Below are 26,157 nucleotides of genomic sequence, written 5' to 3'. Positions count from 1 at the left end.
TGATACATGAGTCACCATCAAAGCCTTATGTTGAATCAAAGATGAAACCAGTGGTGATGCATGAAGCATGTATGTGTATATATATATATGTGTGTGTGGAATGAATATATACCTATGTGTGTATATACACACATATGTACACATACCATTCCTTTAAAAATATTTTACTTATTTAAGTAATCTCTACACCCAGCTTGGGGCTTGAATTCACAACCCTGAAATCAAGAGTGGCATGCTCTTCTGACTGAAGCAGGCGGGTGCCCCAACATATAGCATTATTGTGCAGATTTGCTGAATGATTCACAAGGCATGTGATTGTACTTAGAACTGAAGCATCTAGCAGAAAGGTGGAATTGACCAAATTATTTAGGGGAGAAGTCTCCTCTTGAGTAATCACTATGATGAAATATAGTTGGAACTGAATTTTGAAAGCATTTAACATGCATTTGAAACACAAGCATCCAATCAATGCTCAGTCGATTCACATTTTCATTCACTTGTTTATTAACTCATTTCATCAACTAAATTTCATTGTTAATTTTTTTGGTATCTTCTCAGCTAGTAGTTACTAGAAGTGTTTATTCATTCATTCAACAAATATGTGACAAGTAGTTGTGAACAAATCAGTGAACAAGTCAAGACAGAGTCTGTGTCCTCATGTGCTTATTATCGACAGGAAATTAGCAATTAAATTGTGATAGGTGCTGTGAAGGAGAAGCCCAGGGGACTGCAGGAGACTTATCAGTAGAGTCAATGAAGGGAGCCCACTGAATTGATGTTTGAAGTGATTCCCGCCACCCCCCCTCCACCACCCCCCCGCTTGTGTCATCTTAAAGCTGTCTTGTGCTTCTTTGGCTTCTACACTGAAATATGAACTCCCTCTGAAAGTAGAATTTTTGCCTATTGACCATCTGGTAAGGGCTTATATCTGGAATGCTTCTCCATTTGCCTCCATCGCTTGTGTCAACTTCTGCTTCTCCTGGAGGTGTAAACAAAGGAGAAAGATCTAGTCTGTAGGTCTCACACGCATTTGGATGTGAGGATGCTTTTAAAACTTGGGCTTGGGATGCCTGGGTGGCTCAGCGGTTGAGCGTCTGCCTTCAGCTCAGGGCGTGATCCCAGGATCTGGGATCAAGTCCTACATTGGGTTCCTCTCAGGGAGCCTATCTCTCCCTCTGCCTATGTTTCTGCCTCTCTCTGTGTCTCATGAATAAATAAAAAATATTAAAAAAAAAACAACTTGGGCTTGAGGGGCACCTGGGTGGCTTAGTTAAATGTCTGCCTTTGGCTTGGGTTGTGATCCTAGGATCCTGGAATAGAGCCCTACATCAGGCTCCCTGCTCAGTGAGGAGACTGCTTCTCCCTTCCCTCTGCCCCTCCTCCCTGCTTGTTCTCTCCCTCTCTCGGATAGATGATAGATAAATAGATAGATGATAGATAAAATCTTTAAAGAAACAACAAAAAACTTGGGCTTGAGATAAGGAATGTATTGGCTTGCTAGGACTGCCACAACCAAATACTATAGACAGGCTGGCTTAACACAAATTTTTTCAGATTTCTGGAGGCAGGGAAGTCCATGCACCTTGTCACTGTCCACAGTTTTGGTTTCCTTCTGATGCCTCCTTGGCTTGCAGGTGGTTACCTTTACGCTGTGTCCTCATATACTCTTTCCTCTGCATGGACATCTTTTTTTTTTTTTTTCTTTATGTGTCCTTTATGTGTCCAAATTTCTTGTACTTATAAAGATACCAAGCAAATTGAATTAGGTCCCACACTAATGGCTTTAATATAACTTATTCACCTAATTAAAGGCCATATATCCAAATATGGTTACATTTTAAGGTATGAGGGGGTTCAGATTTCCAGTGTATGAATTTGGGGTCAATACAGTTCAGTCCTGTAAATAGGGGTCAACTCTCTTCCAGTCCTCTCACGGCCTCCCATTAGGCATGCCGGCTCACTCAGTGCCGGCTGCACTCAAATTGCAGGGGGAGCTGACCAACAACAGCCAGGCCCAGGACCCAGTCTGGACCAACTAAATCAAGCACCTTACTTTTTCTTTAAAGGTCCCCAAATGATTTCCATGGAAAGCCAGGGCTGAGAAATTGTGAGCCAGGATCTGGAATATCTTATCCATGGTTTCATTTTTTCAAGTTTCAATGACCCATGGTCAACTGCAGTTGGGAAGAAGATGATCCTCCTTCTGACCAGTTGTCAGGAAGTCAAGAGGTCAGTAGTATCCTAACTGTATCCAATTGTCACAGCACCTACGTCCCTCCACTCATTTCATCTCATCACATAGACATTTCATCACATCACAAGAGGGGTAAATACCAGACAATATTTTGAGAGTGATTACTTTCACATAACCAGCATATTGTTGTATAGTGTTGCTATTCTCTTAACTGTGCCTGATTTCTTTTTCTTTTATTCATTTATTAATGAGAGAAAGAGAGGCAGAGACACAGGCAGAGGGAGAAGCAGGCTCCATGCAGGGAGCCCGATGTGGGACTGGATCCCAGGACTCCAGGATCATGCCTTGGGCTGAAGGCAGGCGCCAAGCCGCTGAGCTATCCAGAGATCCCCTGTGCTTGATTTCTAAATTAGTCTTTATCATAAACGTGTATGGTAGGAAAATACAGAGTATACTATGTTTGATACTATCCAGGGCTTCAGGCATCCACCCTGGGATGGGTTAGGGGGAGCTGCTGTACTGCTTCCCAAACTTGCCTGACTATGAAAGCCACTGGACATGCAAATAGCTCAGAATATTGCATTAGGGAGGGGCACCTGGGTGGCAGAGTCAGTTGGGTTTCGGCTCAGGTCGTGATCTTGAGTTGTGAGATTGAGTCGTATTGGGCTCTGCACTCAGCATGGAGTCTGCTTAAGACTTTGTCTTTCTCTCCCTCTGCTCCTCCCCGCCATGCTTGCGTGCTCATGTGCTCTCTCACTTAAATAAATGAATCTTTTTCTTAAAAAAAAAAAAGAATATTGCGTTAGGGAATAGTCTCCATCCTTCTCTTCCAACCCTTATTTTAATTCGAACAAGATGATAAAAGGAACATACGCTTCTAACAGTCACTTGAAAGTTGGATAACCCCAATAGTTTTAAGTATAAAAAAAGGTAGACTCTTTTAAATTTCTGTAGGATCTGATCTTTTAGTTGGTTGCTGTGAATGGCCCATTTCATTTTTTGAGGCAATGAGATGATTTTGTTTGACGTTCAATTACAAAAGGAGCGACTAAAATAGCATATGACTGACATGTTTTTATAATCTCGGAATTAAGGACAGGTGGTAAGGAGTCAGCTCATTAGGAATTGTCTCACTACAGTAGCACTTCACAGATACCTCCCTAAATTCTTAAAGTTGGAACTTTTCCGGAACATTTACATATCTGATCAACTGTCAGATGGCCAGCGGACAGAAGCTCAGGTGTGGAACAGAGGGGCCCTTCTGGCTTGGCCCATGACTGCACCTGCCCCGTACAAGTAACACCTGACCCCTGTGTAGTACTTTGCCCACCTCAATTGCCTGGGCTCTTATTAAAAAGCAGATTCTAATTTATGAGGTCAGGGATGGGGCCTGAGTAGTTGGTGTTAGAGCACCTTCCACATTTTTAATTTTTATCTTCGTAACAGTATCATATACTGTTAACACATTTTTCAAGTCACTTGCATTTCCTCCCCCCCATTTGAACCTCATAACATTGCTTTAAGACAATTAGTACCAATATGATCTCCATTTGATGGATGAAAAATTAGGCACACATAGGTTAAGTGATTTGTCTAAGGTCTCATAGCTAGTTGAAAATTGAGAACTTTGGGTTTTTCTCTGGCTTAGTGTTTCTCAGGCTTGAGCAAGAATCAGAACCACCTGGAGGGCTTGTTAAAACAGATCCTGGGTGTGGACCAGAGTTTCAGGTTCATTAGTTCTGAGACAGGCACCAAGAATCTGCATTTCTAACAAGTTACCCCTTAGGCTGATATTGAATAAATGTCTAAGGACAGTGTCTTTTGAGAACCATTGTGCCTAGCTGATCTCCAACCCCTTTGTACTATTTGGTAATACTCTGCTAATCAGACTTTAATCAAAATTAGATTTTGAGCATAATTTAGCTTGATAATAGAACATACAAGGTCATCCACACTCAGTGGTTGTGATCGAAGAAACGAACCCACCTTGCAGTATAGTAACTGTCACTCCAAGCTAAAGGTTTGCACGGGTGTTTGGAAAACTTCATTAATTCATAGACTTGTTTGTCCCCAAAGCTGTGGCTTATTGTTCTTTTGAAACACTATTCCTACTTTAGGAAATGGAAGGTATAATTTTATTAGAAATTTGCTTCTAATAAAAATGGAGTATTTACGTCTTGGTGAAATTCTTGTCAAAACAGGATTGCAGATACTGATCTCCAAATGAGAAAATGAGTATTGTTGTATCAGTAGTGGATTTCTTAAGTCTTTTGAGGTAGTCTTTTCCTATTACCTGTCTGTCGGTGGCATCCTGAGGGCAGACGGGCAGTTGAATGAACAGCAGAGGGTGGAATTTTTATCTGTATTGACTTTCCTGGAAAGAATGCTGCATGAGGCCAACAGACAGAAGTCATCTGTCAGGACTTCAGATGACCCTTTAATGCTGTGGAATCCTGAATTATTTATCTACAACCCTCACTTCATACTAGGTCTGTACCTCGAGTTTCCTCAAGAAGTTTCCACTTGGCTATCCCAGAATTCAGTCCTTCAACATTTATTGAGCATCTACTATGTGACAGGCAGCATAATAGGTATTGGGAATGAATAAGTTTCTCATTTTAAGAAAAAGATTTATTTATTCATGAGAAACACAGACTGAGAGAGAGGCAGAGGCACAGGCAGAGGGAGAACAGATTCTATGCAGGGAGCCTGATGCGGGACTCGATCTGGGATCCCAGGATCATGATCTGAGTCAAAGGCAGGCTGAGCCATCCAGGCATCCCTAAATGGTTTCTCATTAATGAGTCCTTGTTACGGGTTAGGATAGGGGTGTAGAGTATGAGTTCTGGAATTGTATCACCTGGCCAAATCCTTACACTATTACTGTTGTGTGCCTTTGGGCAAATTAACTTCCCTGTGCTTTGCTCTCCTTCACTGTAAAGTGGGATTGTGTGGTGCCTGGGTGGTGCAGTCGATTAAGCATCCGACTCTTGGTTTCAGCTCAGGTCATGATCTTAGGGTGGTGAGATTGAGCCCTGTGTTGGGCTCCATGCTCAGCTTGGAGACTGCTGGAGATTCCCTCTCCCTCTATGTACTCCAGCCCCTAGGGTAATAAATAAATCTTTTTAAAAAAATACCGTGGGATTGTAATGGTAGCAACCTCCTAGTATTGTTGCAGACACATGGAAAGCATTTGAAAGTGTCTAGTACAAGTTAGGGAATCCATAAATGTTATTAGTAACATTTACATGTACTCTTTCACTTAATCAGCCACCCCCTAGGGTGGCACCAATACTGCCCCTATTTTAGAGATGAATTAAAAACCTTGCCCAAGGTCATAGAGCTATTAAGTTGCTAAACATAAAATTGGATTTAGTTTTCCCTGATCCCAAATTCTGCTTTTAATCCCTATACTAGTCTTCCAAGTGCTTAATAGTAGTGCTAACACCTTTCTTTGTCCAAATTCCCCAGTGCTTCAAGGACCCACCATCTTGGCACTGGATCTAAGTCCTTATTGGGCCAGAGTCAAGGGCAATATGGATTTGGGACAAAGGTCAAGAGAGAACTCTCGGCTCTCAAGAGGTCTTCCCAAAACAGAAGGGATGTTAACTCTGTACTGCCCCCACTTCCCTGCCAAGAGAATCCCTTCCTTGTTGGTTGCTGTGCAGTCTGCTCACCAAAGTGGGGATTCAATCTGCAGACATGTTTGGTCTTCCAGGTCCCCTCCTCCTCCTGCCTTTCCAGTCACGGTGTGGCACTGAAGTACACAGTTTAGGTATTTGTTCCATTCATTGGTAAGTCATTGTCCTGTTGTTAATTTTTAACACATTTCAGGAAAATTTCTTTGCAAATGTTTCTGGAAAATGTCCCAAGCCCCACCTATCATGCCCTTACTGACACTAACTGTGGCAAAACTCAGTATGTTTCTCACTGCCATCTACCTGTGTGGACTGGTGGTCTGGCTGCTTTGAGTGTGAGGCTGGTGACCTACTGGGGCTCAGGAGGTAAGTCATGACCAAGACTCAGGTCAAGACTACAGTTGGGGCTGAAAGGTGGGAGAAGGGACAGCTACAGGAGACAGATGGCTTTGCAATTTTTTGAAGACTCAATTTCTTTTCTTTTTTGTTTTTTTTTAAGAGCGAGAACACACATGCAAGTGGGTAGGGGCAGAATATTAAGCAGGTTCCATGCCCAATGTATTATGTCACCAGCTGTGTCTTTCTGAGAAAGATCTTTTCCTTCCACAGGTTTCAGTTTTCTCATTTGTAAAAGGAGGATAAGCCTAGATGTTCTTGGATGTCTCTTGCAGTTCTATTGGAGTTGCCCCAATGATCTTAACCCTACCCTCTAGTGGTTTGTAGCTATTTCAAGATACCATAAACAATGCCTTGGACCGGTATGAAGACTTACCTACCATTTTCTTTGCCTCTGGTCCCTGGATTGCAGAGAGAAGCTTCCCTAAATTCCTTAGCTCTCAGGACATGATGCTTGGTACACAGTTTTCCCTTAGCGCTCTTTTTAATGACTTTATTAGTATGGTCACAAGTTTGATGTCTATAGTACATTGATAATGTAGCTGAATACAAATATTTTAAATAAGTATATTACATAAATGTGTCAAGTTTTAAAGTGTCAAGTTTGAATGATCATGCATTTCCCATGCATTTGCATCTGCATCCCCAAATTGTACAACTCAATCTGTGCTATCCTCACTGGGTCTCGGTGTATGCCTCAGCTAGGTTGGGGCAGGAGCTGTTGTGCCTTTTTGCAGACCCAGATTTTCAAGAGCAATGGTGTTGAACTCAGGCATTCCATGGAGCAAGGAAAGCAAAACCAGGTTTTGCTCTGGTTCAAGTAAAAATGCAAATACCAACTATTGCTTGTGTGAGCCACCCGATCCTCCAGGGCTTGGGCTAGCACAAAGGGTATTTGGGTATCCCTGCATGAGGCCAACAGGCAATTTCTGTACCCATGTTTCCTCCCTGGGGGAAAATTCTAGAACTGAGATGCACAGTCTTCCAACATGCTGTCAGTTATATAGCTGGAACCAAGATGTGATTCATAGTAACTTTTTTCATCAAAGGTATTAACAGTCCAACCAACAACCTGAATGCCTTTGGCTGACCACTTCTTCAAGTAGTCCCTAAAGAAAGAGGAAAAGCCAATCCAGTTAGAATAAGGACCAGTTGTTCCAGGAATCTATAATGGTCACTAAATATGGTATTCAATGGGTACTAACAGTGCCCCAAAGAGCCTCTTATCTGGCCTCTGCATGCAATCAGAGGGAGTGTTCCAAAACCCAGCACCAGAACCTCCTCCACATTGTTCCAGCTTACAACACTTCAGTGACTTCTAAAGATATCCTCCACCACCACCACCACCCCGCCCCCCGCCAAAAGTCATATTGGAGGCCATACCTGGCTTATCCCCACCTGTCCTTTGGCCTCATCTTATGCCACACTCCCCGCTTCCTTTTTTGTGATAGGATATGGATTTTCTTTCAATTCTTTGAAAGATCTAGGCTCCTTCCTGTCCTAACACTTTTGCATGTTTCCTCTTCTACTTGGCTGTCTACCCTCCCACCCCATTTCCCTACTTGTTCTTCTGATCTTAGCTTAGTTGTTATCTCCTTGGGGATGATTCCTCTGATTAGGTCAAATTACACAGTATATGCATATGTACACTGTTCTCTCTACAGAGCATTTATCTTAGTTGTAACTTTATATTTAGATTTTAATTTGATGAGCAAATATCTCTTCTACTCGACTATAAATTCCATGAGGGCAGACCATGGTTTTCTTACCATAACATTTTTCAGCTCCTTACTATACCTTGCAATACTTTAAGCAAAACAAATATTGACTGACTTGAATGCATACATGCCTGAAAAAAATATGTAACTAACAACTCTAATCAGCTAAAATACACAGCTATCAAACTGCCACAATAAAGGTCAGAGATTGCTGGTGCATTTGGGAATGGAAAGTTTTCTTGGAAGCAACGGAGCAAAGCCTCTAATGTAGAGCAGAGCAGGAAGAGAGGTGGGAGGAATAAGGTAGGCGCTCACAAGATGTTTTCACTGTGACTCTGCTCTGGATCCTCTGTTGGTTTTCAACGGAAGCCAATCACAAGGGCATGTATTCTTTCTTTCATCATAGTTTGGCAGGTTTATTTTTTATTATTATTATTTTTCCCTAAAAGTGCACTAAAAAGTAAGAATTTTGATCAACTTATTTTGGAAACAGCGAAGTATGCCTGAATTCTTCCCACCTAAGAAGCCAGGAGCACTGTACCTTAATAAAGGCATGAAGGGGGCAGCCCGGGTGGCTCAGCGGTTTAGCGCCGCCTTCAGCCCAGGGCCTGATCCTGGGATTGAGTTCCACATCAGGCTCCCTGCATGGAGCCTGCTTTTCCCTCTGCCTGTGTCTCTGCCTCTCTCTCTCATGAATAAATAAATAAAACCTTACAAAAAAAAAAAAAAAAAAAGGCATGGAGCGCTTTGTGGGTAAAATTCAATCCAGGCTCTCCACTTTGTTAATTCTTCCTTTCCAAGAAGAACATTTCAGGAAATGTGTCAGGAAAATATAAAAAAAAACCTTCCAACTTACGGGGATACAAAATCCTTCTGTATGAGGAAAGCTGAAATTCCACACAGGTACCACAAGATATTATGCATGCTCCAATCGAGCAAAATGTCCATTACCACAAACATGGACTGTTTCCAGAAAGTATCATAGCGTGGCTTCCCATCTCCTGTATGGCTAAGGCTCCAAGGTCTATGAGTTAACGCTGTTATTACATTCTGATCTGTTTGTCTCATCTGAAAAGGAATTTTAGAAATTAAAATAAGTATCGTATCTTAAATCCAAACCTCTTATTTTTCTTTAGATTTAGCCAATGTACTTACTCATTCTGATGAAGTGGCCATAATGTTCTCCATGTCTACTAAGTAGACCTAAATCCTTTGAGTAAATAATGTAATGGATGTAAAGTACTTAATATGCAGTATAAATGAGAACACTTCCTTCACGAAATCCTTACCTTTAAAATGAGTAACTATAATTTCAGGGTCAAATTCTCATGTACAAGAATAAACTTTCAACTGGTTATCAATTTAAACTTTGGCCAGAGATAAGTATATTAGAACTCCATGAAGATGGAACCATGATCATCTCCAGATGGGCTGGTTAGCTTTTGATTCTAGAGAAAATGGCTGAGCAAGAGTCGTTGAAGTGGGAAGTGGGGCAAGAAGGAAGTGAGGAGAAAGAGCAGACAGAGAAGTAGGGGCAGGGGTTAGGGAAGGATAAGGAGAAATAGGAAGATGTGGATGTTTCAGTCTGTGCTCTGTGCTCCTCCGGACAACGTAGCAAACATTTTGAAGGCCTCTGTGGTCCAGTAAGATTGGGAAACACTGATTCAAATGTCCCCCATGACCCTATTCATCTTAATGACAGTTTATATCTGGATAGGTTCCACCCTTACTGTAAAATTTTAAATGTACACTCTTTTGGTCACTGTTGAAGAATGCTACAGAACCAACACATTACCTTGGAAACTGGTTAGTAAAAGAAAAGATTAGCATTTATTTGCCTATTGCATAACTAAACAGTAAATTAGAGTTTCTTTTTTATTTTTAAGTAGGCCCAATGTGGGGCTTGAACTAACAACTGGCCAGGCACGCCTAAAGGAGTTGTTTAGAGCACTATTCTAGCTAATCCATGAGGAAATGACAGAATTAAAAGATTAAGATTTTGTAACTCCTAGTAAGTTGAGAGCTGGCCACTGACACGGAGAGCAGCTACAAACAACAACATAACAAGAGTCAATCAGAGGTTATGTGCCTCCTGATGAAAAAATACTGTCACCTGTGAGATTATCTTGCCATGAACAACTGAACCTCCACTAATCAAGCCTTTTGCTCTACCAATTTATAGGACATATGTACAGGAAAAGAACGTGTTAAGTTGCATCATGACATAGGAAGCAAAATCTGTACTTGGGTAAACTACAGAACAATCTGGTTTCTTAAAAAAAATACATCATAAGGAGGGAAAAGGAGAATGTAAAGGTTCTAAGATTTTAAATTATACTATGTAGTCTTTATCTGGGTCCTGATTCAAATGAACAATTACGAAAAACAAAAACCTGTTTATAATATTTCTGAGACAGATAAAAATTTATATATTGACTAGGTAATTCATGATCTTAAGGACTTCATAGTTTTAGATGGGATAATAGTTGTGGCTATATTTTTTAAAAAAATGAATCACTTTTTTAAAATAATAGGATTTTTATGGATGAAATGATTTCTGGAATTTACTTTAAAATAACACTGGCGGGATCCCTGGGTGGCGCAGCGGTTTGGCGCCTGCCTTTGGCCCAGGGCGCGGTCCTGGAGACCCGGGATCGAATCCCACGTCGGGCTCCCGGTGCATGGAGCCTGCTTCTCCCTCTGCCTGTGTCTCTGGCTCTGTCTCTGCCTGTGTCTTTGGCTCTGTCTCTCCTTCTATCTCTCAAGAATAAATAAATAAAATCTTAAAAAAAAATAAAATAAAATAAAATAACACTGGCATAGGGAAATGGGGGTATGGATGAAATAAGCTGGATCATGGTTAAAGGGGGGGCTCATTTTACTACCATCTACTTTTGTGCATATTTTAAATTCTCCATCATTGGGATGCCTGAGTGGCTCAGCGGTTGAGCATCTACCTTTGACTCAGGGTGTGATTCCAGGATCCGGGATCGAGTCCCATATCAAGGTCCCTGCAAGGAGCCTGCTTCTCCCTCTGCCTCTGCCTCTGCCTCTCATGAATACATAAATAAAATTAAAAAAAAAAATTCTCCATCACGAAGTCATTTTTTGTAAAGGTATAGTCTGTTATTTAGTGAAATGAAGAGCTATATAATTCTTTCTCATGAAAATGTTTACTAAAGTAATCTGAATGAGCCTGTAAACAATATAAAAGAAGGAGCTTAAAGAGGAATCTTGGTATTTTAAAATAGGGTATGAGTTCATTCTATTTGAATTTTTGTTAAAAGAGGAATTTAACTGAATGAAATTCAGCTCCATTTAACAGGCATCTATCTTATGCTTACCTGGCCCTTTCTGTTATCACCATCAACTAACACAGTATTATGTACAACGCAAATGCTGAATTTTACCTTATAGATAACTTCTGGCAAGAAAGAACAGACGATACTATTATTGTATAGTTGAGGAAACTCCAGATATATTTTCTTTAGAGCATCAGTAGCCTGCAAAGCAGAGAGATTCATGTATTTAAATGTAATAGTCCCAGCCAATAACTATTATATACTAAGTACAACCCTATGGAATAAATCAGAACTTTACTAATATATAAGGATGTTGAAAGGAATATTGGTAGATTCCATTATCCATTGGGATACTTCTTAAATTGACATCTACAGCAGACAGGGAAGAAAGTGGGGGTACTGTTGTTTTACTATTTTGTTGAGAGGCTCAACAAAATACTTTTTGGAAAGTATGGCAGGCAGCAGGCCAGTTGAGGCTGGAAGCAAAATTTTAAACTTTTTCCCTATATCCCAGTTTAGCCACTAGGAAAAGTCCTTTTATACCCACAACTCTATCACCCTCTGTCTTTCCTGGCTGAAGCATGAGTCAACCAGCCTGGGAACTACTAAGGGTAGATGTTCTCAGTCCAGAGGACTGAAAGGAAATGGCATTCATCACCAACATGGAGGCAGAAATCATGGGACAAGGGGGGAACTGGGAAGAGCTTCCCAAGGTGAAGAGAAGTTTCTTTCTGTACTAGTCCAGCTAAAGGAATGAAGAAGAAATGATAGAACTAAAATAGTGACATTTTGTAACCTCTTAGTGAATTAACAGATTTGGCCACTGAGCATCAATAGCAGCTAACAACAGAAGTGACTAGGCATTAGGGGGAATGTAATGTCACTATATAATAATTCTTGAAATATCACTAAATTTTGCAAAGTCCCAGATACCTATAACCAAATGTAAGCAACAAAATGCATTCCCAAAAAGAAAAAAGAACTTAGAAATTACTGATGTCCTGTTTCCCCTTCACTAATGTGACAGAGCATGGGCTAAAGAGCCAAAGGTGTTTTCTCGCTGTCTGAACTGACATATGCCCTGTATGTGATTCTTCACCCACATTATTTGATTCTTTTAACAACCCCATGGGATCATTTCTTTTATTATTCTCATTTTCCCCATGAGTAAACTGATGCACATCAAGGTTAAGTTTACATTGTACCAAGTGAAAGAGTTTAAAACCATCTGTTGGGATGCCAAAGGCCATGATTTTGGCCCCTGTGCTCTACTATCTCCAATTTGCTACACTTGTTCCTTTACACTACCATTTTGGTCACTAAGTTCTAATGTTGCCCAAACTGTCTGCGAGCACCCAACCAGAAAGCTCAAATAGCTAGATTAAAAAAATTTTTTTTCTTCTTATTCTTCCCCTTTATTCTAAGAGAATATGCATGAAGGTCAGTACACCGTGGGTGAAATGTAGGACCTATCAGGGTTCTCAGCATGGGCAATATCATCAACAAAACCTGAAGTGCTCATTAAAAATACATGTTCATTCACCCTAGACATTTTCAGAATTTCTTTTCTTTGTGATATGGCCCAGGAATTCATATTTTTAATAGGTATTCCTGGTGATTCTGATGCAGGTGATGCAGGCCGACTGGAGAGCCTAGATGTATACAACTATGTATCAGAATATCAGGATGTACCAGCATGATAAATGAGCCAGAGCACCAGCCTCCTTTATTCAGAAATGAGTGTTTACTGTGCTAAAGTTAGAATATATGCTTAGGCTCTTATTTCAGGTTTTAACAACTCTATATTCAGGTTAGAATACATACTTAGGCTCATATCCCAGGATGAATAAAACAAACAGACATCAGAATTCTCTACCAGCAGATGGCTTATTACTGATAACAACTTGCAAGGGGGAAAATACTTATAAGTTGTCCAAATGCAGAAAAAAAGTATTTGTACTTGAAAAGCTGATTATAAGTGAACAAATGTAATCTAAACCGTATTTTCCCACTGATTTCCATTGCAACAATATGTTTTTATGAATAAAAGTATGTTCTAAAATTTAAACAAATTTTATTTTGGAATGCCATATGCATTTGAAGAGACTATAATAATTTATCATAAAAATATAATTACTCAAATCATAGAATAACAAAACTGTACATAAGGGATAGAAATCATACAGGGAAGAGAATTCTAAGTAAAAGATAAATATCCTAACAGCTATCAAAAAATCTATATAAGGGAGTTCTCTTTAAAGTCAGTACGTTGTTGTCCAATCTGAAACCGCAACTGGTCTTGAGTCTAACTCCTGAATTCTTTCTTACAAGGTTAGTTGAATGGTTTATTCAAGAAATGCCTCTTTATGCCTTATTTAAATATCTTTAAATGCTATTTGTGCAAGTGAGAGAAACGCCACTCTCTATTTTGGATCAGTTGTAGAATGTCAGGAGTTGTTCAAGGGTAGCCTCAAAGGTTGAGTTCCACAATTTACTATTTCCTTAAAGATGTGGATTTTTGCATTGTAAACTTCTAATATCCAAATATAATTTGTAAAAATAATTTAAGAAGGGTAAGAAGCAAAATCTACAGTTAATTTTGGAAATGACTAGCAATTAAAAAAGATGTCCTTTCAAAAAAGTGAAGACTATGGCATAAACTGTACCATGTTTGCATGGCCCTTGACATCAAAGAAGATTGTGAGGTTATAGTTTAGGCACTCTGCAACGGCTTCTCTCAGGGTAGGGATCTTTTCATCAGGGAAATCATTCCTATAAGAGAGGGGAAAGGAATAATATATTGCAGGAAAAAGAAAAAAATTTAGTGAAACATTTGACAAATGTCTCCCAACCAACAGGAAAGAGTGTTTTCTCTAACTTTTCTTTAAGCATACAGAAGTCTAAGGATAATTTATGTCTTTGAACCAGATTACAGATACCCTTGACCAAAGAACAGTAACAACAAAAATCACTTAATTTTTAGGAAATCATTAGATTTTTAATATAACTAGTAACTCTACCTACCAAAGGGAACAGTATAATGCCACCTCTGGAGAACCTGAGACTTAAATTTAAGACTGTAATTGCCCTATAAAACCTTGTGCAGAAAAAAACAAACAAACAAAAACAAAACAAACAAAAAAAACAAAACAAAACTTGTGGAGAAACTCTTAGGAATACATAAATCTGTTCACTGTGTTGTTGTGCACTTAAGTACAATTGTTCAAAACAAATAATTGTCTATACATAACTTTCTGATAAAGAAAAGGATAGTTAAGTGCCTGATATATAAGAAATTAGCTTTTTTTCACATAATAAAATTTCACTTTACATGATTTAACTTATGTTTATCCAACTATTTAATTTCAAGTGTAATATCTTGGTTAAAAAGAAAAAGATAAATAGTACAGGCAATTTTGCCAGCCATTCTATTCAATGCCTATTCCCTGGGAGTGAGAGATGAGACATGCCTTTGCTATTCCCTTGGCCAGTCTTAGTTTCCATACTCTCCTTTCAGGATGAGCATCTCACCATAGTGAGGGTAATTCTAGAGAAAATACCTATTTTTCCTACAACATGGTCCATAAACACAAGCCAATGACTTCACCTCGTGTTTAAACAAAGAGATGGCAGCGAGTTCCAATTGTACGATAAAGACTGGCTGTGTTAAAGACATTAAGATGGTATATTGACACCAATATTGCACCTTTTTTTTTTTTGAAATTAGAAAGGTGTTTAATTAGTTCTTAATGTCTATTTTCCAATATAGATTAGAAGTAGTAAATCAAGCAAACAACAACAAAACCTATGTAGAATGACATAGTGTAACATAGTAATGGAGTAGTTACCTGGAAGATATTTCTCATTTGATTTTCCTTCCCTGTCTAGAGGATTTTTATGTATTTAAAATTTTTCACATACTCTTTTCTTTAAGATCCACTGTACTAGGGCAGCCTGGGTGGCTCAGCAGTTTAGCGCCACCTTCTGCCCAGGGTGTGATCCTGGGGACCCGGGATCGGGATCGAGTCCCACCTCGGACTCCCTGCATGGAGCCTGCTCCTCCCTCTGCCTGTGTCTGTGCCTCTCTTTCTCTCTCTCTGTGTCTCTCACGAATAAATAAATAAAATATTAAAAAGAAAAAAAAAAGATCCACTGGACTATAAGGAAAAGTGAATTTTTTTAAGGCATACTGATGAATGAATGAATAAATAATTGTTTTTTCTTTTTAAAGATTTCAGACATTGAACAGAACTCAGAGTTTGGATGGATTTTATTTAAGGGTAGCAGTTTATATGATAGATGCCAACATTTTCAGTGGTTTCTCTCCTCCATGGATTTCCAGGATTATTACAGGTAATTTTTGAGGAGTCTGGCTAAAAGTTTATCAATTTTATTTATCTTTTCAAAGAATCACATCTTGGTTTCATTGATTTTTTTTTATTGATCTTTTCTATTGTCTTTTTAGTCTCTTGTTCATTTATTTTTGCTTCGATCTGTATTATTTCCTTCCTTTTACTCACCTTGGGCTTTGTTCTTCTTTTCCTAGTTCCTTTAGTTGTAAGTAAGGTCTGATTGAGATTTTTCCTATTCCTTGAGGTAGGCCTGTATTGCTATGAATTCCCTCTTAGAACTGCTTTTGTTGTATCCCAAAGATTTTGGACTATTGTGTTTTCATCTGTCTCCATATATATTTTTTTAATTTCTTCTTTGATTTCTTTGTTGACTCATTGGTTGTTTAGTAGCATGTCATTTAGCCTCCACATGCTTGTGTTTTTTCCAGCTTTTTCCTGTGATTGATTTCTAGTTTCATACTGTTGTGGTCAGAAAAGATGCATGATATGATTTTAGTCTTCTTAAACTTACTGAGACTTGTTTTGTGGCCTAACATGTGATCTATCCTGGAGAATGCTCCATGTGCAACTGAAAGAATATACACTCTATTGTTTTTGGATATTATGTTCTACGTATATCTGTTATGTCCATCTGATCTAATGTGTCGTTCAAAGACAAAGACGGTTTCATTACTGATTTTCTGCCTGGATGATCTATCCACAATATCATGCCTTCTTAAAGGATTTTAAGAATGGCGATGACCCTGAGCATTTTTTGCTTTAATTGCTGACTTGGAAGCTGACCTCTTGTTAGCTGCAATGTCACTGTAATACTAAGATCAGCCTTTCCCTCACAGATACCAAACAATGAACTATGATGATTGTAAAGAGCGATTCCAGCAGCCTGCACTCAGAACTTTCAAGTGTTACCAATACTCTTTTTAGATTAAAGTATAATTTCCTTTGGTTGACTTTTCTGTCAGATCCTAGGAAAATAAAATCTGAATAATCTTTTAGGGAGTACTATAACATAATCACTAGGCTGAAAATTTAATACTCAAGGAATACTGATCATTCTCCAGAGAAGTGACACAACATGACTAACAGTGAGCACATGTTTTTCAGTATTACAAAGAGGAGAGGGATTTAGATAACCACATTCCAAAGTATATTACCCAGTATACTCATTCTAACGTGTTTATAGTTGTTAATGATGGGAATGGTGAGGGTTCTGTACTCATATATGTTTGACAAACATTAAAGGTAATAACTGATTGATATGGACCGTTTATCCCTAAAGGGAACATCTAGAATATAGTACCTGATCTCAGCTAATCCGAGAACCCTTTTCTTGTGGAATCTTATAGAATTAGTTCTGATATACATATATATAAAATTTATTTATATGATAATACAAAGTAATTATTTAATGTTACTAATGTTAGTGACCAGACAGAGTATTGTCTTGAGAATAATTCCCAGACCAAATCTGGCTTCAATGGGAAAAGATGAAAAACATCCATGCCATATTTCTGTTGTTCCTGGCACCCTGCTCATTACCTGGGAAACTTGTATTTAGTTCAAAACAGAATACAACAAAACAATTCTCCTGGAGCAGAAGATGCCAGTGTCTTTAGCAGGTGCCAGTATCTTTCTGTGATCCCCAACAAAAGCTGAAAGGTATATTTAAGTGACAAGGAACAACTTACCTTAACCTGTGATTTGCTGCAGGATTAAGCTTCCTAATTTGTTCAAATGTCAAATCACACAATCGACCAGTGCCATCAGTCGTCCTATCGACTGTGTTATCATGCATTAGGACAGGAATCCCATCAGAAGTAAACTCAATGTCCAACTCCACACCTGTTGCTCCATTCTTAGCTGCCTTAACAAAAACATCAACAATATTAATGGCAAGTGGCCACAGGTGTCACTTTACAATTTAAATGATCAAGATAACCAACACATAGCTTCTCTTACTGATTCCTTCTCCTTCCTGTACCAAATAACAACTCACTCAGTTTCTACTTTTCCTATTGATAAACTTCAACTTGCACACTCAAACAATTCCCCACTCTTCCCATTCTCACAGTAGTAGATGGGGGAGGTTTCTGGAACTTAAGTTTTCTCTGGTTGCTTTAACCTCATGGGCTATTAATGGCTCACAGTTACAAATATTTAGACAAATTCCACTGTTCACCTCCACTCTGCTTGGTACAGCATCTCTGGTGAGTCCCCTGTGTTTGCTGATTAGCTGTATATTGCACTACTTTGGCATAAACAAGAGGAGTCAGGTTTTTGTTGGTTTAACATTACACTCTGTATCAAAACACCAAGCCTGCTTTTAGGGGACACTACATTTTGTTTATGTAAGCAGCACTGGCTGTTCGCCAGCAAGCTGGTAAGCAAGATAAGGTTTACTAGAATTTATCTGAAAAGAGAGCTTGAGTATGTTTCTCTGAGATACACTACCCAGCGTTTGCTTCCTTGCCTTCTCTGTCACAATGAAGACCTGAAATACTCATTATGATCAAGATTTTAAATTAAAAAAATTTTTAAATTATGCAAATACACAGCAGTATACAGCAAAAAAGACTTAACAGATGTTAATATTTTGCCACATTTACTTCAATTTCTTGCTGACCTGAAACATAATAATAGTCACTATATACTGAGCTTTTTCTATACAGTCTCAGGCATTATTCTAAATGCTTTAAATGTATCAACTCGTTTAATTTTCACCACCATTGGGTAGTACTAAGATTCTCATTTTCAAATGAGGAAATAGAGAAATTAAGAAACTTGCTCTAGGGTGTACAAACTGTGACATGGTAGAGGCTGCATTTTTTTTTTTTTTTTTTTTAGAGGCTGCATTCTTAAGCACTATGTTTACTACTGACACTACGGATATAGTGAAATTTCTCCCTCTTCCTTTCCAGCTTAAAGTTGATGCGCATCATTCCTCTGTAATTCTCTTATAGGCTTAATAAGTACCCAGAAACTACATGCAACTCTGTACTAGTGCACAGTAAGCATTCAATAATTGTTAGCCATTGTTATTTATTGGGTTCTTTTTAACACATTTTTAATTTTAATACAGTTGAATTTATCAATCATGTCCTTTATGGGCACAGATTATTCTATTTTATTTTTTTTTAAGATTTTATTTATTTATGCATGAGACACACACACACACACACACACACACACACAGACACACACAGAGAGGCAGAGACACAGGCAGAGGGAGAAGCAGGCTCCATGCAAGGAGCCTGATGTGGGACTCGATCCCGGGACTCCAGGATCACGTCCTGGGCCGAAGGTAGGTGCTCAACTGCTGAGCCACCCAAGCATCCCAACTATTATAATTAAAAAGAAAAACATCTCAGTGAAAAAACCATTACAATGTAGTGCTCACATCTTATACTGGTTTAATCTTTTATAAGATTAAAAGATATCTTCTCTAAGTTAAAGACAGAAGAATGCACTGTTAAATAATCATGGGTTTTATCATTTAAGACATAAAACAACATCACACTTTCAGTATTCATAGTGCATCTCTCTCACTGTAACACAAATGTTATCCTTATTCCTTGATGCCAGCACTGTAAGTAGGTCAATTATATTTGTACTTATTAGGGACATCTCCATTTGGTTAAACATAAAAAATAACAATGGTGAGACACTGAATTTTAGCAAGATTAATTAGTGAGTTCATTTATTTGTCTTTTCTGAGTAGTTTATTAAGGCCCAAAACAAAAGCTTCTAATGACTGCACTCAGCTTTATCAAACTTTCATGTTATTCCAGGTATAGAGGCAAAAAGATAAAACTCCTGTTTTAAATTCACATATTAGTATACAATTCACACTCATCTTTTCACTTTGAGAAATTCCTTATAATAGTATTTTTTCTTCAAATTTCACATAAACTGGCTTACAAAAATACTGCAATTTTATTAAAATTTTATTTAAAATGAAAAAACTTATTTAAAAACTATACTGATAGTTTAATAATAGAATAGCACAATGTAGTTCAATGGTTGCCCTGAGGCAGAAGTGTGAGCTGGGAGTTAACTCCATTGAGCACAAAGGAACTTTCTAGGGTAATGGAAATGCATTAAGGTGGTAGTTAGCCAGGTGTATATATTCATCAAAACTCATCAAACAGGGACTGGGTGGCTCAGCCCTTGAGCGGGCTCAGGGCGTGATCCTGGAGTACTAGGATCGAGTCCCACATCAGGCTCCCTGCATGAAGCCTGCTTCCCCCTCTGCCTGTGTCTCTGCCTCTCTCTTTCTGTGTCTCTCGTGAATAAAGATAATCTTAAAAACAAAACAAAATTCATCAAACTGTACACTGAAAATGTCTGTTATTAATGTAACTTACACTTTGATAACATTGATTTAAAAAGTATTGGTTTAACTACTTCATTATATTTATATGACTTTTTATTTTATTTATTTTTTAAAAAATATTTTATATATATATATATATGTGTGTGTATATATATATATATTTTGCTGGATCGAACGAATGAATAACTGTGTTTAACCTTTTCAGGAATTGCCACTGTTTTTCCTGCCAGCAGTGTAGGAAGGTTCCAATTTCTCCACATCCTCGTCAATACCTATTACTGTCTTTTTGTTTATTGCCACCTTAATGGGTATTTTGTGTTGGTTTGATTTCCATTTCCCTGATGACTGATAATGATAAGTATCTTTTCTCATGCTTTATTGGCTATTAGTACATCACAATCTTTCCAACAAATACTTATTGATTGCCTATTAGATATGAGGCACACTGTTCTAAGCAGTGAGGAGAGAATGGTGAACAAGAAGAAAGAAAAGGATCACAGATCTTACATTTCAGTAGGGAAAAACAGATTACAAATATGTTACATGTAAATGATGATAGTGATAAATGTTTTGACATCTGAGCTGAGACCTCAATGATCAGAGGGAGCTAAACATATGAAGATTCAGGGGAAGAGTTTTCTGAGCAGAAGAAACAGCAAGTATATAACAAAGACCACAATGTAGGATGGAGGCACAAACTGTTGACTGTCCACTCAAATCTATTTCCTTTCTTCTTCCCCGCTGGTAGAGACCTATTCTTGACCCATTGATTAGAGTAAGCGAACTATTTTCAAACCCTCTCTCTGTGTGTAACGGAGACTTCTGGGGAAAGCATGGGAATGAGATTGGATGGTGGTGTTTAAGAATGTGACGTCTGGGGCTGCATTGGCCAGCTGGCAACTACAACAAAGGCTAGCATAAATACGCTGCAGGTGGCAGAGCAGATTGAGCCACAGAACCTGAGTCCTCCATGATTATAAACTGCACAGTAAATAAACCATTGTGGAAGTCACCTCTCCCCCATACTTTGTTATGTGAGATAGTAAGCCTCCTTACATATTTGAAGTTTGAGTCTCTATTACATGAAGCCAAAAGCATCCTAACAAACACCCAGGGTGGTTGAAATGGGAGCAGGGGCTTTGAGAAAGGTATAAGATAAAAAATGTCTGGATTTTATTTAATTCCAATAGAGAACCACTGGAGGATTTTAAACAAGGCAGTATATAATCTGATTTATACTTTTAAAGCTGCACTCTGGCTCCTGTGTGGAGGATGGACTGTGGGTATAATTTAATTCCTCTTTTACTGTTAATAATCATGTATGTTTTTGGAATACATCGATTTCATCTCTTTCAAGTTTCTCCTTCTGTATCTATTGTATAATCTATTAGAAATTCTACCATTCTCAGAATGTCTTTCCTGACTTTTTACATAGTAAAATATTTAAGAATATAAATTATGAGCTGCATACATACAAAGGGAGGAAAACAGGACCAAAAACATACTTTGATGGAAATAAACTACATATTCCTTTTGAAGTCAAGAAGGAGGATGTGACCTTGTCTTCTACAGTTTGTATTCAACAGCTAAATTCTGTTACAGCTAAAAAGTTCATCCATAATGATTTTATAGGTGAACAAGAAGAATTATCATAATTCACTTCGTCTTAAGACCATGAACTTGGCATAGTTTTTATCATTATTACATATATTAAAGACATACACAACCTAAACATACAAGACATGAATGGAAATTAGCTTTAATTCCCTTGCAACACAACAGGATATGAAACACTCTATGTGTATGTGTAGCTCATGTACATACTCCCTCATTTAGTATGATTTATATGTAGTTAATGATGTTCCTGGCCAAACCAGATCACTGATAAATACTTAGGAATGTCTTTTGTGTTTAATTAACATGGAGTTATACTTTAAGGCAATTTACATAAAGGTAATTTGAAATGGAAGCCAGTGACAATTATGTACTTTTCCCCCTATAATATAATTATCTTTCTTTTCATGACAATTCTTCTGTGTAGCTATGTTACTTCACTTGACCTCAGTTTAAGCTAGAATGTAAAATACATTCTTTAATATCTTTACATTTCTATTTATTTATTAAGATTTTATTTTCAGGTAATCTCTACATCCATCATGGGGCTTGAACTCATGACCCTGAGAACAAGAGTGGCATGCTCTTCCAATTGAGCCAGCTAGGCACTCTTCCCCTTGGTCTATTGTGACAGAAGGGAGACAGAGCAACTTTTCTAGCTTTCTATTTAAAAATAAAGATATTGGATCACCTGGCTGGTGGGCTTGCTCACTCCCTCAAATAAATAAATCTTTAAAAATAAAAAGAAAGAGAGAAGTCTAACTTGGTTTGCAAACACAGAATCAGCGATCCTCCACAAGCTTCTTTTTTTAAGATTTTATGTATTTATTCATGAGAGACACACAGAGAGAGAGGCAGAGAGAGAAGCAGGCTCCATGCAGGGACTCGTTCCCAGGTCTCTCTCCAGGATCACGCCCTGGGCCGAAGGCAGGTGCTAAACCGCTGAGCCACCCAGGGATCCCATATCCTCCACAAATTAAAAGCTGCCTTCCTGGCTCCTTGCCTTCTTCAGACTTCATTTTTTTTTTTTTTACCGTTAGACTGAGATGATTTTAAAAATGAAGCCATCTTTAGATTATTGGCCTAAAGATCTTACATTTGTGGAGGTCTTCTCATGGGCTAAGCACTTTCTGTGGACTACCTCATTGAATCACAATCTATTAGGTGGGTACCAGTATTATCCCCATTTTATAGACAGGGAAACTGAGGTCAGGGTGGGGGAGAGTGAAGAGAAGTCTAGACTGCCTTCCTTTCCCACCCTACTCAGAACTCTGACTGGGACACAGAGATCTTAAGTAACTTGCTCATTATGTAATACTGTCTGTCCCTAGCTGGACAAGAAGTTCAAAGTTTTTACGTCCTGGAACACAGCCTAATCTCTGACAAAGAGCCCTGGGGCTCGGAATCCTGAATTCTAAGAGTTGTGTGTATTTGAGTCAATTTTCCTACCCATTCCATGTTAAAATAACGTCTCAAAGATATGTGAGGATCAGAAGTATTTCCACAGATGCAAAAGTGCATATAAAGCTGAAAATCCCTCATACGACACCAACTATCATTATTATGAAGTCAGGAAAGACTGCCAGCAGCTTGGAAGGAGCAAGAGTCTTAGGACAGCCTTGTGAAAAAGAGAAGCAGAAATTGTTCGGGAGTCTAGCTGCCAGGGTTGTTTGGTATGAACTGTGTGTTTGGAGAAAAAGGTGATAAGAGGATGACTTGGATAATTTGGAGGACAAGCCAAGCCAGGTCCTGTGAATGCGATGCGTTTAGAATAGAATCAACCACCACAGCGACCGTACCTTAACCTGGGTCACATCTCCTGCTCCATTTGCCAGTCTTTGTTCTGTTCCTTGAAGTCAGTCTGCATAGTGTCTGTTACCTGAACATTCCAACATTATTCCCACCTCTGGACTTTTGCACCTGCTATTCCCTTTTCCCGGGGACACCTTTCTTCCAAATCCAAGGCTCATAATCTCAGTTTCAGTCCAGGTCACGTCTTGCGAGGGGACTTCTCTATCTACAATGGTCTAGAATAGACTATCTAGAATAGTCTTAGTCCTCCTCCTCCTCCTCCCAGTCATTCCTTATCCCGTTACCCCTTTTCTTCATTACACTTTTTCGCTCTCTTAAAAGTTATCTCATTCATGCGTTTACTTGTTGAAGGCCGATTTCCCACATTCCAATCAACGCACGCTTTCGCAGGGACCCTTCTTCCCGTCTGTACCCTCCGCGCCTGGCACAGGGCAAATATGTAGCTATTTGCGGTGATCTAGAAATAAGTTGGGAGATTTCGGACTTCGGAGGGACCGAGGGCCAGCCACTTGGATGTATTCCTTGGGGACGAGTGGGACCTGGGAAGGCTAACATGAGAATACGGGGGAAGCTTCGGAGGGCCCAGCAAGGAACCTCGGAAGGTCCCACCTCCCTCCAGCGGGTGCGGAGGGGCGCGAGGCGTGGGGGGCTCACCTGCCGAATGGCCGCCAGCGTGTTCTCGGGCGCGTCGTGGCTGCCGCCGCGGTGGGCGATGGCGGAAACCCGGTCCCGCGGCTTGAGCACCTGCAGGGCCCTGCGGGAGGGCACGGGCTCAAAGCTGAAGAGGCGCAGCAAGAGGTAGAGGCTGCCGGTGAAGAGGCAGGCATTGAAGGGACTACGCGTCACCAGCAGCAGCAGCAGCAGCAGGAAGGAGAAGGGGCCCAGGAGGCCTCCCTGTTCCTCCCACAGCCACATGCCGGCGCCCGCACCGGCACGGCTGGGAGTCCCGGACCCGCCGGGCTCCCCGGACAAGAGAGCGAGGAGCTGGGGCGAAAGCCCAAGACACCCGCCACAGAGGGAGCCCTCTTAGGGGACCAGCGCCGCACAATGGCGGCGGCGGCCGCATCCGGAGAGGGAGCCCGCTGTCCAGCCAATCAGGGCCCGGGATCTGCAGAGCTCGTGGGGGGGGGGGGGGGCGCGGGGCCGCTGCCATGGCAACGGAGGTGGGCCCAGGCGCTAGGCTCACGTTCCAAAATAGCTCGGGATTATTCTGGGGTCGGGACTTCAACCAAGATTTTTCAGACTCCAGAAAGGAGGGTGGAACACAAGAGCGGTCGCAGGGTTGTAGGGCTGGAAGGGGATCTTGGTGACTCTTCACTCTGCCCTTGAGGAAACTGCCCAGCGAGCCTTGCAGGGGCAGGACGTTTAGATTGCTTATTTATTCAAGATGTGCAAACACAGGCGCTCAGGACACACGCGTGCGTGGGACCGCCTGGATCGCTGCTCTCCTGGGGTTTACATTCTCGTGGGAGGAAATAATAGCGCTTAGGGAGTATAGCTCACATTTGTGGAGCGCTTACCATGTTCCAGGGTCTGTGCTAGCAAATGCTTTATGCATCTCATTTATGCTCTCAAGAGTCTCAGTGGGTAAGTATTAGTTCAGGAGGCTGAATTCAGTCGATTTTGGAAGGATTTTTTTCAGATTCTGAGGGAATGAAAGAGCATGGCGAAAGAGGCACAATGAAATTATAAAGCTGGAAGGAATTTTACGGAGTCCTTCATTTTATAGACGAGGAAACTGAAGCTAGGAGTGGTGAAGTGAATTGAGCAATCTATGACAGGCAGGACTGACATCAAGCCATCCTAGTTTTAAGCCAGTGGCCCTTGCACTCCTCCTCCTAACCTTACATTTCCTCCTACTAAGGGCTAATAGTGGGGCCTTTGTGCAAGAAATTCATCTGAATTGTTCTTCACAACTACCCTTGTGATAGGCTCTTTTCTTTCTTTCTTTCTTTCTTTCTTTCTTTCTTTCTTTCTTTCTTTCTTTCTTTCTTTCTTTCTTTCTTTCTTTCTTTCTTTCTCTTTCTTTCTTTTCTTGTGATAGGCACTTTCAAAACTCGTTCTCCATGTGCAAAAATCGGCACAGGAAGGACTTTGAGCAAGAAAGGCAGGAGGTTAAATCGAGGTAGGAAATGGTAAGGGGCAAGTACATATTTTGGAAAACTAGTAACATGTTTAGATAGAAAACTTTGGTAAAACATTCAGGGCTTTTTGAGCCATCTTGAACCTGTTATCTTTCTTTCCCACTGATTTGCCAAAGGGTAGGATTGTCTTGAGGCTTAGAGTTGATATCTAGGATTCAGCAATTTTTTATTTACGGAGAAAAAATTTGGTGAACGTTGTTATGTTTTCCAGCGACCACAAGGAAAGAGGTTATCTTTCTTTTTTCTTTTTTTTTCTTTTTTTGGAAAGAGGTTATCTCTTGACCGATAAATAAAAAGTAGCAATTTCAATAAACACTTAAGGGGGCTGGGCTTCAGAGCTGAGGAGCGCTCACATTGTAAGACGCTATAATTTTAAAGGCGCTAGTTTTCACCAATAAAAAATAAATTAAAAAAAAGGCAGATGCTCACCGATAAAAAATAAATTTATAAAAAATAAAAAGGCGCTAGTTTTCAGTCAAGATTACGTTTCCCAGCGTGCATCGCGCTTTCAGCAAGTATCACGCCAGGACGCAAGTGCCCGGGCCGGGGAGCTTACGCGAGCGTGCAATGCACTTCGGGAATTGTAGTTTTTTGGAGGCTCAACGTTTCCAACGGCTCCGGAAGCAGTCACCGGAAGTGCCGCCCGAAGAGGTG

At 39.8% G+C, this 26,157-nt stretch overlaps 1 protein-coding gene across 3 annotated transcripts; it reads right to left on the bottom strand.

Moving 5' to 3' along the window:
- Nucleotides 1–480: 480 nt before the first annotated feature.
- GDE1 (glycerophosphodiester phosphodiesterase 1) lies at nt 481–24,438 on the bottom strand. 3 transcript variants are annotated; one of them, XM_041748191.1, is made up of 6 exons: nt 24,014–24,438; nt 17,289–17,464; nt 13,915–14,020; nt 11,357–11,449; nt 8,803–9,014; nt 481–979 (listed from the first exon to the last, which is right to left on the bottom strand). In XM_041748191.1, exons 1-6 carry the CDS (start codon nt 24,272–24,274, stop codon nt 964–966), a joined length of 864 nt encoding a protein of 287 aa, XP_041604125.1. In that variant the 5' UTR covers nt 24,275–24,438; the 3' UTR covers nt 481–963. The 3 variants fall into 3 exon arrangements, with proteins under 3 accessions (XP_041604125.1, XP_041604123.1, XP_041604126.1); XM_041748189.1 differs by lacking the exon at nt 481–979 and adding an exon at nt 6,694–7,337 and having other exon boundaries at nt 24,014–24,436; XM_041748192.1 differs by lacking the exon at nt 481–979 and adding an exon at nt 6,694–7,337 and having other exon boundaries at nt 17,289–17,460; nt 24,014–24,152.
- Nucleotides 24,439–26,157: the final 1,719 nt, after the last annotated feature.

Source organism: Vulpes lagopus, chromosome 3 (assembly GCF_018345385.1).
Source record: "Vulpes lagopus strain Blue_001 chromosome 3, ASM1834538v1, whole genome shotgun sequence".
Classification (NCBI taxonomy): Eukaryota; Metazoa; Chordata; class Mammalia; order Carnivora; family Canidae; genus Vulpes; species Vulpes lagopus.
The sequence above is the reverse complement of the archived record's forward strand: the minus strand, read 5'-3'. Positions and strand labels throughout refer to the sequence as shown.